This window comes from Embiotoca jacksoni, unplaced genomic scaffold (assembly GCF_022577435.1).
Source record: "Embiotoca jacksoni isolate LCO1_2020_lvr unplaced genomic scaffold, fEmbJac1.0.p SCAF_8, whole genome shotgun sequence".
Classification (NCBI taxonomy): domain Eukaryota; kingdom Metazoa; phylum Chordata; class Actinopteri; family Embiotocidae; genus Embiotoca; species Embiotoca jacksoni.
Window position 1 is genome coordinate 2,083,957 of NW_027185436.1, and position 13,227 is coordinate 2,097,183.

Here is a 13,227-nt window from a genome sequence, read left to right on the forward strand (position 1 = left end):
ACTCGTTGACCATCAGCACCAAGAGTGACGGCTGCTCCACTGAGCCTGCATGTCACTTTGAGGAACAGCACTGGAGTCCAACAGGCTGATTAGAGGCAGTTCAGAGAGTGAATGATCTCCAGCAGGGGGCGCTGTCACACAAAGTAAAACACAGATGGACAGCAGACTGATGCTTCTCATGGAGCTGCACAATAAGTTGACTTTAGTGTCGGATCAAACAGACGATCCAGTCAGAGACAACAGCAGTTTATCACTGTAGAACAAGAACCAGCTTCCAGTCACATTATTGATCAGGGCGGAACAATTATCACTAAAATGGCACCAATGTGTCTGATAAATCATGACTGGAGGATTTATAGAAGCTGAAATCATGAATGAAAGTAAACAACTGTGCAGCCCTACATATAAACTACTTGATCTGTCCTCCTCTCATCTCTTGAGGTCAGTGAGAGCTCTGCTGCCTTCCTGTCAGCTGTTTAGTCAGATGAAGCGTCACTGAGATCAACTGGAGCCGCTGTGTTCACTCTGAACTTCTGCCATCTTCTTTCTCCAGTGACTGAGTTGCACTGACAACACTGAGTTGGCTTCTCTTCGTAGGGTGTCTCTGCCTCTTTTCCGCTCCCTCTGTCTCCAACCTTATTCAATCATTTCTCTGCAGTTGTCTCTTTCGGTCACTTTGGGTTTCTTCTGTATAATAATACGAGTCCTCTAGTTCTCTGATTCTTGGGATTATTGCTCTGTTCTCTTACGTGCTACACGTGTTTCTCTAACTTCAAGACAATGTGTTAAGGTGTTATCAATAAAATGACAGTTTCAATAGAAACTTCAAGGTCTCTGTGTTTAAAGACGTAAAACTGCAGCGTGGTTTTGATCTTTTTTATTGACAGAAATAAACCAGAACATAGATGAACTCACATTTCTGACAGTTTGATCATATTTACTCATCAGGTAAAGAACTGAAGTTCTGAATGCAGCTTCAAGGAAATCCACAGTTAACAAGAGGAAATCCTGAATGTGATGATGTTTCACATCTGACATATGAAGTGAGAGTTTCCATAAACACACCAGAACAAACAGCAGCTGAATGTTCAGGAACTATGAAATAAAGTATTCACTGCAGCCACTAAAATACACTCAATACAAAGACTGAAGGAAAAGTTCATCATTCATCAAGAACATTTGCTCCAATGTGAACCTTCGCTATCTTTGTCTGACACGTTTATTATTTTATGGTCATTTATGGACTAAAATGATCAACAGGTTTATTAGAAATAGTCTTTAGTTGCAGCTTTAATCAAAACAATCTGCAGTTTTCTTATAAATTCTCAGTTTGTTCTGAAGCTTGAACAGGAATATAATTTGTGTTGAACATTATCAAACAGTTTCCACAAACTTTTCAAACAGTCCAAGAAACAAACATAAAGAAGGAGATTTAGTTTGTCTGAATAAAAATGAATGAATGTATAAAATATATCAGACAGTCAACAGTAATCTGCACTGATGCACATTTTAAACACACAACAGGTGAGTTACTACATGAACGTCCACTGTTTGGTCCGTTCTGCACATTAAACATGAGCTTTTATTAAAACAAGTAAAGTAATGAACTGATTTATTCTAATTTGGAAAAAATAAACTTTCAAAAGTAAATGTTAAATGTCAAAAACAAAACCAGGTAAGATGAAACTTTTCTGTGCTCATATTGTTTAACATTAAAACCTGGTTAGAAACCATTTTGTTCAAACTTGATCTTCATTCTTGGAGAATTAAAGAACCACATTTATGTTTTAACATCTTCTTCAGTGATATTTCATGTTTTGTAGAACATAAAACAACAAAGGAATGTAATTAAAGTCATATTTCTTCTTTAACAATGATTTCTACATTTTCTCACGTAAAAAAGAACAAACTAGAAAAGTTTAAGATTCAAAGACAACTTCCCCCCAAACAAATCATCACCACACAAACAACTAAATCACTTCCCTGAATCACTCTGACAGACTTTGATATCAGAAGTTTTGGCATCACCAGCTTTTCCAATATAGAATAATGGGAAGAGTTTCTCAGTGAAAGTGTCTCTGTGAGTGTAGATGTGAGTCATGTCTTCAGGGTTGTAGAAGGACACCTCCCCCATGTCATAGTCCAGCTGGACTCTGAACTTCTGGAGACTTTTCTCCTCTCTGACAGTCTTACCAACACCATCAGTGTATTTTCCACTGCGATGCCATAAACACCAGACTCCATATTCTGGTGAACCACTTATTTCTCCCTTCCTGTCAACTGACTCTTTAACTAAACCTATATTCCAGAAAGGATGGTCTCCCACCTCCACCTCCCAGCTGTGTTTCCCTGAGCTGAAACCCTCAGAGCCCAGAACAGTGGCATAATTGGTGTTTCTCTCTGGATTGTCAGGAAGCTGCTGCTTTGCGTCTCCATCTCTCACACTGGTCAGATCATCAGACAGATGGAGCCATCGGCTTGCAGTGTTTGGGTCCAGAATGACAGGACTGAAGTGGACCTTCTCCTTCACCTTCTCCCAGACTCTGAAGGACAGGTTGCCCAGGTGTTTGGCCACATCTATCAGCGCTCCTGAGACCAGCTGTGGATCTGACAGTGAGCTCTGGGCTCTGGCTCTGGTCTGAGTGGCTTTATAACTGCTGAGGAACGGAACGTTGTGTTTCTGCAGGTCTTCTTCAACAGCACAGATACTGTCTGACAGAGAGGAGATCTGCTCCTGAATCCTCTTCATCTCTCTGCTGATAGTCTTCCCCTTCTGCTCCTCTTCCTCCCTCAGAGCTGCCAGTCTGGACTCCTCTTCCTCTTTCAGGAACTGGTGGATCTTGTTGAACTCTGCTCTGATCTGCCTCTCTGTGGACAACAGCTGCTTCTTGGAGTGTTGACTCATTTCATTGTATGTTTCCTCCACTTGTTTGTATTTGTCCTTCTTGTCCTGCAGAGACTTTAAGTCAGATTTCAGCTGCTCCTTCAGATCACTGACTGCTTGTTCTACAGGAACCACTTTGTGAGTCTGGTGGAGAGAAAACTCACAGACAGGACACACAGCTCTCTGCTCGTCCTCACAGAACAAGGAAGGGATTTCTGGATGTTTATCACACAGCACCTCCTCCTTCTCTTTCTCCTTTTCTTTTGCCATCTCAAGTGAACTGGTCCTCTGTCTCTCAGCAAACGAGTCAGCCAGTTCCTTCAGTGTAAAATTCACTAGAGGATCTTTAGAAGATTTTCTTTTACAAATTGGACAGTTTTTGTTTCCAGCTTGTTCCCAGAATTTCTTTAGGCAGCTTGAACAGAAGTTGTGGCTGCAGCTCAGAGACACAGGATCTCTGAAAGTCTCTGAACACACATGGCAGCTCAGCAAACTTTCTAAAAGAGCTCTCTCAGCCATTTGTAATTGAAGTCTTTTAAAAGCAGGACTCACCAAGTTACAGTTTCTTCAACTTTCCACTTAAATTCCTCCAAATAAATGTTGTTCAGCAGAGATCTCACACCCTGTAATGGCGTCTCCGCTCTCTTCAACAATGTCAAAATCTACTTTCATTGTCTCTCACCTCGTCATGTGTTAAACTATTTGCTGTTGAAGATAAAATGTAGTAAAACTGGTTCCCTGTGAGCTTTGAGCAGCGTGTTGAAATGTTCACTGTTCACTGGAGGACTAAAGAACAAACAAAGTTTAAAGTGATTTTAAGAACTGTAAGAATTTAATGTTTTATTACGTTAAAAAGAAAGAAAGAATAATAACAGGTTGTGCTAACATGTTTCCTGTTACTGCAGTCAGAAAAGCTGCAATGTAAAGTGTCTCCAGCAGATGGTGTCAGGACGTCTTCCAGAGGGACATATTGGACTTTTCCTTGAGGACAGAACAACTTCTTGTTGTAAAGTTGGCAAACAGAATGAAATGCTCACATCTTAATATATTCATGTATTTTCTTTCTTTTTAACGTAATAAAACATTAAATGGTGACAGTTCTTAAAATCACTTCCAACTCTAACAAAGTGGAGGTTTGTTCTTTAGTCCTCCAGTGAACAGTGAACATTTCAACACGCTGCTCAAAGCTCACAGGGAACCAGTTTTACTACATTTGATCTTCAGCAGCAGTAACAGGAAACATGTTGTGCTGACATGTCAGCATGAACGTGTTCATTTACACTTTGATTAAATGTTGGGATTCACTCAAACTTCAGCTACATGTGGCAGAATAAGTGGTGCACAGCTTATTGAATAAGTCATGTTTTGATCAAATGTAAGTACAGAAGGAGTTTTATATGTTCTGAATGTGTTCTTTGTGTTTTTAGGAGAAGGAAGATCTGTTTTAGTAAAAGTCAAATGTAGGTCCAGTGTTGTTCATCCCAGTATTAAGCAGCAGTGTCAGTAACCAGCCAGCAGGTGTTAGTGTCGTTGCGTGAGCAGCGTATACTAACCACGGTATTAAAACCACCTATGCAGAGGCAGTGAAGAGGGTCAGGCAGAGTGGAGGAACTGATGGAAGAAGTAAAGCAGCAAAACAACCCACAGCAGTCCCAGATCAGACAAATGAGGGTCAAATAATGGTCGACTTAAAGAAGCTCCTCACTTTCATTGCAGGTAGTAAATGTTACAATGGAGGTCAAATCTAAAACAGAGAGAATCCAGATCATTGTTAAAGCAGCAGTCCACCACTTAGATATCAGCAGACTAACATGGGAGGAAGTAAGAAATGATCTCAGTATTCAGGCAAGTCAAATATGGGATGGATAGTTTTAATACACAATGATCCAATGAGAAGAATACGTAACTGTGGAGATCTGGACAAGTGAAGGAGAGTTTATAGTCATTCATTTGACTGACGGTCTCCTCCGTGGAACAACAGGTGACCGTGGTCCAACTCCTCAGGGTTAAAGGAGGCTCGTCATCTCCTTCGTCAAGGAGAATCCAAATCCAAAATCTACAGGGTTTTCCAGGTAGCTCTAAAACCTAACCTGTATAAAAACAAGGCTGTTACTCTACGGCACGGGTGTCAAACTCGTTTTCACCCTGGTCCACATCAGCATAATGGTTGCCCTCAAAGGGCCGGTTGTAACTGTAAGACTGTATAAATGTAACTACTCCCTAACATTTTGTTAAATAACTGTCTCTGCATTTTTTATTTAAGTGAACAAATATTGCGCATGCATTTATATAAATGGAAAAATGCACATTTCTCTGTTATTATAACATAAATCCATTTAATTTAAGGTTGAGAAACCCACATTACTCTATCAAAGATCAAACTTTTACAGTGAATAACAAAGACAAATGTCATCAAACAAAAGTTATTAAATTAACTTTGTTTTGTTTTTTGTCTCAGTTGAGGGACAGAACTATATACAAATATTGTATTGTACAACACATAATTGTGAGCTGCTAAGAACATGTGTTGCATCTACATCCTTCATTGGTCAATCATTGACAGCAAACTATCTGATATCAACTTTTATTACCTTCCTACAGAACAAGATGTGGCCTGAAGACTCCAACACAAACTGAACAGCCTTGTTTCCCTCTGATGATCTGACCAGCGTGAGAAATGAATTCTCAGACAGTCAGATGAACATATAATGTTTATCCCCCTGAAGTCTCATGTTTACTCTATCAGAGTGGTTCATGTACTTTGTCACAGACAGAGAACCTGTTTGAAGATCTAAACCAAACTTTTACCTTTAAAAATGTTCTGTATGATATGAAAGAACATGTTTTAATTGTTCTTGTGAGGATGTGATTATTTTGTATTTCAACATCTCAGTTTGAAACAGACTTAGAAGCATTTCAATGTTAATTTACTTCCATTTTAATTTTCTAGTAACATACACAACCTTTTTCTAAATTACACACATAATGTTTAAAACTGATCAAAAACAGTCTGATCAAATATCTCATAATTCTCTACTTCTTATTGTTGATTATAATAACTCTATCTGATCTTTGGACTTTGCCTGACATCTTTTGTCATCCTGCAGCTGCCTGTTAGACTTCAACACTCACTGATGCATCATAATAAACACATAAACACATGTTCTTCCTCATATTTTCTGCTTTTGTCATTTTTCAAAATAATTTAAATTACTGCATATGATCAAAACTTCCCACAAAACAAAATGTCTACGTGAATTTGTCCTCAAATATTTAGCAAAATCTCTCAACACTAAATGCTGTATTAACCATTTTTATGGGTTGTAGCGAATCAGACCCTGTTAATATATAATCGAATTGTTTTTCCAAACATGATCAGGCATAAAATTTGCTTGTAAAACCATGAATATCTTTACTGAGTACTTCCCAGAACATCATATACAGTATATGTGTGTAAAACAAGTATTTTCAACAGAATTGAAAAACTACTTTCACAAGAACAAATGAATTGAATGAAACAAACTGACTGATGCTGAACATACTCAACATCCTGTTGGAGAAATGTCACCTTTGTTGCCCCTCGTGGAGCTGAACAAAGAGAAACTACGTCCACATAATGCAACTGAGTGTTTGTAAATGTAAACATGTACTAAACTTTTAAATCATATGTATCAGAAACTGTTTGCCTCACGTTGTTTCACTGTGTGACTGTATGCAGGTTAGAATCTGCAGTTAAGATGGACGACATCTTACATGAGCGAGTTGGAACAGCCCAACCTGGCTGCCTTGTCTCTGTTATTGTGTCCTTGTTGTGTCTTTGACCTCTAATCAAGCGCTCACTCCCTGAAACACAGCAGCTCCTCTCCACTCGGGGTTCAGGTCGCACAGCAGATGTGAACTGAAACTGTTTTAGACGTGTCTCCAGTGTTTTACAGGCTTGCTTCAGAGAAAGAGAAACAGAGGAGGGCCGATAGATGAATATTTGATTGTGTGCTCTGTAATATTGATGTGGTTCAGAGGCCTTGAGTCCGGCTCCTGCGGCTACATTAGCACACCGGTAGTGTTTGAGTTCTCCCCGACCTTTTAGTAAAGAAAGCCTTTATGGTATTAATATGATGATGAATCGTGTCAGTATGCAGACACATGTTCAAGTATTTACTACTGAAGGTTTTTATTCAGTATTTTATCATCTCATAAATTGGACAATACCTTTTTTCTGTGTTGTAACCTTGAGCATGTTGTGCTGGCGGGTGTCTGCTGGTCATCAGTTAACAGCCTTACAAATAAGTGTGCAAGGTGATGAAACTGCAGGTAACCATAGTTACCTAACCATGAGCCAACAGTCATCCGACACTGCCATGTTAAATGGAAGTAGATGACACATAATTGTACCAAATATCAATATCAAATTTGGCAGTTGATGTTCATGTTTCAGAGGGAGACAAATTATTGATACCATGTTCACAGTAAAGAAAAAATGGCTCGTCCAGGAAATCTGGCGAAACAAGTGTCCATCTCACGAGGCATTTTGGTTATTTAAGACCTTTTTAAGATCTCAATCTGTCTGAATTCTAACGATTAAATAATCTTATATGCAAATATTGTCTTAAAAAAACAATATACACCCACATGTTCATGGTCTTTTATTCAGATATACATAAGACAAAGGCTCTATTTTCCATGTGTGTCCTGATTTTAAAAGTTTGTGTATAATGAAGGGCTGCAACTAAACATTTCATAACACATATATCTTTTTATTATTTTTAGTTGAACATGTTTTCTTCAGTAAAATTCATAACGTGCTTCATGCATGTGCCTTGGCCTCGCAATCGACAATAAAACCTTTTTGATTCTTTACAGCAAACCAGCGTTAATACATTTATAAGAAGCAGCGAAATTCAAGAAAATAAACTCTGTCATGTGGTGGGTGTTTTTCCAGGACCGAAATGCAAGCTCACAGACTCGGGTATCGGTTCCAAAATACAGTCTTTATTGTGATAAACAAAAACAAACAAACCAAAAGGTGGCACCTATCGTGTCCACTTGCTTCCAGTCGGGAGGGCAACTCGACCGACAGATCCGGGGAGACACGGCAGGCAGGGCAGCCGGCAGACCAGCGGAAGCAACGGCGTCAATAATGAGTGATGTGACGAGATGTGCCGACGCTACGAAGCGTGTGTCGAGTAACGGAGGGGGCGTGTCCTCGATGCGTGTCGAGGCTGGCTTCATTTAGGGGAGGAGCCAAAAATGATGACGTCCGAAGCCTCGCTTCCCGGCTGTACCACGTGACTGCTTCGGGAAGTGGTTCAGATTTTGCCGGGAGGTTTGACAGCAATATAAACCCCTCAGGCTCCTTTCAAAATGTGGGTTAATGGTGGAGAGTTGAGGTCAGTTGAGAGTTTGGATAGTTTGGATAGTTTGGAGAGAGAGATAGTTTGGAGAAGTTAGAGAGAGAGATAGGTGATAAGATGGAGCCAGCTAGGAAGAGGAGGATTTCCCTTGTGTGGGAACACTTTGATTTGATAACTCCTAATAAGCTAAATCTAACTCTATTTCAGACACATTAGGTTTGCTTATCAAGAACTGTATTTTTCACAGTTTCTTATTTTATTCAAAGGTGAGGTGTTTATTGTGCTCCAAGGAGTTGGGGTACAATAACAACACCTCATCCATGCTGAGGCGTTACCGTGCCTTGCATGAGAATAAGGAGGAAACTGGAGCTTCACCCAGCCAAGGTAAGTCATTACAATATTACAAATGCACAATCACAATTTTTCCCTGTTCACTTTTGTTTATTGTGCAAATAAAGACAGGTAACAGACACTGTATTTATTCTCTTTTAACCAGCCACCAGAAAACAAGAGCTGGATGAAGCCCTCGTCTCCATGATAGTGAAGGACACACAGCCCTTCAGTATTGTGGATGATGTTGGATTCAGGGCATTTGTGTCCAAACTGGATCCTAATTATGTCCTCCCTACAAGGCAGGTATGTATGGGTGCATGCATGAAACAAATGAGTACTTTATTGTGTCTCACAGTTCAGCAATATATATTTTTTCCTTTAGGCTCTGAAGGCCATGGTGGAGGCCGAGTATGAGTCAGCTAAGGAGAAGGAGAAGGCCAAAGTGGAAAAGGTGGCTGCTGTTAGCCTTACTTCTGACATGTGGACATCCACAAAACCAAAAACTGTTGAGAAACTGTTATTTCTGAATAAAAATGAATAAAATGTCCCCTGTCCTGTACATCATTGTCCAAGTTACACAAGCATATTCAGTCCCCTCTTCTTAGTTCCACAAGCACTTCCACTGTCCTCTGCCTGCTGAAGCCCATACCATTTTCCTAAAGTGACAGAAAAACATGATTACACAACCTGCCATATCATATGACACTACCATTTTGGGAAAATTTACACACACAGAATACATTCAAAAAATATTTTATTATGCACATATGTGATAATTTATGTACAGAAATTATTTGGTCACACATTTTTGTAATTCATAGTCATTCCCAACAGCCATAACAGACACAAAAATGCAATGCATCACATTATGTGGTTCAGATACAGCTGCCTGTGATTATACACTTGGCCAGTAGGTGGTTTCGTGTGCACATGAAGCTTTGAGAAATGAACCCTTTCTCGAACCAATTGGCTGAAGTGGTTCCATGCCTCATGAGGCTTCATCTCACCATCACTATCAATAATCCTCAGAGTCGGGAGGGCAACTCCACCTACTGGTGACTTTGACAGGGAGCTCCGCAGGAGGAACAGGAGCCGGGGGAACGGGAACAGGACAGAGAACAGACTGAGGACGGACAGGTGGCTAACAAAAATGAACCCACAACCAAAGGAATGCAGGGGCAGGGTACATATAGCCCGGGGAGGTGATCAGGGAGATGCAGCACACCTGCAGGTGGTGATCAGGGGTGAGTGGCTGCATCTGCTGGGAACTGTGAGGGGCGTGGCCACGGGAGGTGAGGGGCGTGGCCACAGACAAGCAGACAGGGGACACAGGAGGAGGAGAGGTGATGGGGGTCAAAACAGAGGAAAAAACCAGACTCCTGACACTCTCCCATTTTGTTTATGTATCTACATGATAAATGACTTTGCATGTGGAAATTTGATTTTTACTCATATACACCTTTAATTCAGCGCTGTATGTAAAAATCACATTTAGTAATGCTGAATCAGCAGGCAGCTCAGCCAGTGTCTCCCATCATGTAAAACCTTCCACGTCACCTTCAGAGCACTAACATGGACCATGGGATGCTTTTATTTTGGAGCAACCTTGTTTCCATTTCCCCCCAAAATTCATGATTCACTTCAAGTAATTCAAATTATTCATCTATTTTAGAAATGATCTGATCAGTTTTTCATTTTCAAATCAATATTTAAAAAATGTCTTTACACAGAAAATTGTATTTTCAGAGCCTCTGTGGTGGGAGCTGCAGTTCCTCTCTTGATTTCATGAAATCCAAGCTTCACATGTCCACTGTGCCTGTGACTGCACTTTCAGGGTGGAAGGTGAAGGTGAAGAAAGGCTCGTCATTCACTTCCAGTGTTCATGATTCACCACTGAGATCCCACCGCAACTCATTTCATGTGGAGTTAACTGAGAACCTTGAACATGGACTCTTCTGTTCACCTCACAGCTCACAATTTAGTACATCATCAGCTTTCCGTCAATAAATTTGAAATTCTTCATCCAAAAGTCCATAAATCCATCTTTGGTCTCATGTCTATAAGACGTCAGTGTTGCTGTTTCTGCGCGGCAATGAAGGTAAGGTCGCTTTTAAAAGAAGAAATAACACATCTTTAAATTAAAATTGAAATGATGAGATGATAATCAACAAATTGCAGCATTCATAAAATCAGTGCACTCAGAGGTTTCACCTGTACAATCTGTCTTGGTCTGGTTTGACCAGCAGCTTTGTCAGTTCATTTAAATTTTATTACTGAGTAGTACTTTAAAATCACTGTGTGTATTCACCAACTTGATGACTTTTCTCGTATTGTGTCGCCATGTTTTAGCATTCATGATCCTGTAATTGTGACTTGTGGCCATAATTATCCAGCAAAAGTGATTCACTTACCTGTTGATCATGAAGAGAAAACGAGAACTTTCTACCGTTTACTTGTGATTGAAGTCAGCTATCTGTAGAGGGCAGTCTTTGATTAACGTTTCTCTGCTGCTCACAGTGCTGCTCTGTTCTGTTCTGCATTATGTTTCCCTCCTTTATGATTTTAGGTTATATCATCTTATCAAGAGCAGTAAAGTTTGATGTAAATCCCTCGGTACTTTCACAGAGGTCAGAAGTTTAAAGAGGAGTTTATGCTCTCGAGTATTGATGCAACCAGAGTTGTTGATGTTTTGATGTTAGCTGTGGTCATATTTGTGTGCATGACACACATGTGTACAGTGCACCAATGACTGTAACTGAAAACTAATGTGAGCCCATGTACCAAGTTCTCTCCTCAGATTAAATGTCATTTAAGATGCAAGAGAAAATTGCAGTTTTGTATTTCAACATCAGAGGTTTGAGGGTTTCTTTGTCTCTGATGTCACTGGTACATTTTTATAGTATAGATGATACCAGCATGCCAGCGGGCGCTGGGTTTCAAACTTTGGAGACTGCTCACTGATCTGAGCCAAAGACCAACAGTAACCAGCTGGTTTGACCTTTAACTTTAAGTTTAGACTTGACATGGTTGATTACACACCTTTGAATCAAAGAAAAAGTGAAAATCCTCTTTGTGGTAAATTACTTCCTGCATCTCAAGCAGGTCTCTGCAGGTTTATTTAAAGATAACATGTCATGTTATTGATCCCCTGGAGAGAAATGAATATAGAAGCAGAGGAAACAGACCACAGAAGCCAGAATCAGTGCAGATAAGCAGAATAATTTACAAATATGAATCAAAACAAAATCACGCTGCATTATAACTTTGACCAGTGTGAATAATGGAACAGACACACACTGCTAAAACTATGTGGACACCTGATCATGTCATCTGTATGTTACCTTGTCTGTTCAAATTCACTGATGAAAATATCAGTTTAAATTTAAATGGATATTGAACCTGTATAAAAGTATTCTTTAATTCTTAAAAAAACAGTTTAATATTATCAAAGTTTAGGGTTTTCTCAAAAACAGCTGCAGAAAAGGTTGTAACAGACTCTGAATCCATGGACCAATCAGGAAAGGGGGCCCAGTGTAAAAAGGAGAGTGAAGTCAGCAGACAGAGAGGAAGAAAACATGACGACTCTGCACAGGCCAGTCAGACACCTTATTAAATTAAGATTCAACACTGAGAGGAAGTTTGGGATGAATATGAGAGGAACCGACATGAACTCTGGATTGAATGGTTGCATATCAGAGCCATTCGCTGGGTCAGAAAGTTTTCTCTGTCAAAGCCCTGGAGAGTTTCATTGAGCTCCTGCAATGTTGTTATGACGGCTGAGATAATGCAGCATCCTGTCGTGTTGTGTGGTGTTTTCCTTCAAGAACGTGTGTGTCGAGCCATGAAAACTAAATACATCCAGATCACAGGATCACATTTAAAGTTGATGTTCAGGATGAAAACCTGTTCAGGATAAGAAAGGCTGCTGGACATCGGCCCCTTGAACAAAGTCCACTTCCTGGAGGCGGGGCTTAATGATCCTCCTCCATGGAGAACATGCAGGAGCTCTCCAGGCTGCACAGAGACCAGGATCCTCTGGACCGAGTCCAGTCCTGATCCGGTTTGTTGTGAGACACTAGCTCCTCACTTAAAGACCGACTCATTAAAAGATGTTCTGCTTTAAAAAACACATATCATCGAAAACCACGACAACGAGTTTTTCTTCAATATCAGTAAAATAAATGAGAAGAGAAGAAAGAACAGAAAAGATGACAAGAATTCAACATGTATTATTTTCAGTAATCGTTTGTATGTTTTACAGCTGAGGTTTGATGATGGTGAAAAGCAGAAAGTCAGCAGAAAGGACTCATGTCAGACAGATAATATTAAAAGTAAATCATTTTTAAACAGGTTTCTGATGAAGTGTCCCATCAAGAGACATGATTAATATTCAATAAGGAAACAGTGTTATACTCATATAAATACATATAAGTAACTGTAAATACTTTCATCAACCTCTGCAGTGAACATTAATATTAAAAAGGTCAGAAAGTGGAAATAAAATATTCAGTGTTGAAATAACCAGCCTGAACAGATCTCTGTCTCCATCTTGTGGTGATCACAGGAATTAAAATCCCTCCATTCAATCACATCCTGAGTGTAAACTGTTCAGTCAGTGGAGTTGAAGACATTCTGCAGATGGAAGAATTATGTCCCTAA

The 13,227-nt window shown here is 39.8% G+C and overlaps 1 protein-coding gene across 1 annotated transcript; it reads right to left on the reverse strand.

Annotated features, from left to right (window-relative positions):
• Positions 1 to 862: 862 nt before the first annotated feature.
• Positions 863 to 3,512, reverse strand: LOC138191498 (nuclear factor 7, brain-like). Its single transcript, XM_069138355.1, has one exon. The coding sequence runs from the start codon at positions 3,401 to 3,403 to the stop codon at positions 1,976 to 1,978; it is 1,428 nt and encodes a 475-aa protein (XP_068994456.1). The 5' UTR covers positions 3,404 to 3,512; the 3' UTR covers positions 863 to 1,975.
• Between the last annotated feature and the right edge of the window lie 9,715 nt (positions 3,513 to 13,227).

What these genes read in the sequence shown, in the direction of transcription:
- LOC138191498 (XM_069138355.1), bottom strand. Translation starts at nt 3,403, where the DNA reads ATGGCTGAGAGAGCTCTTTTAGAAAGTTTGCTGAGCTGCCATGTGTGT.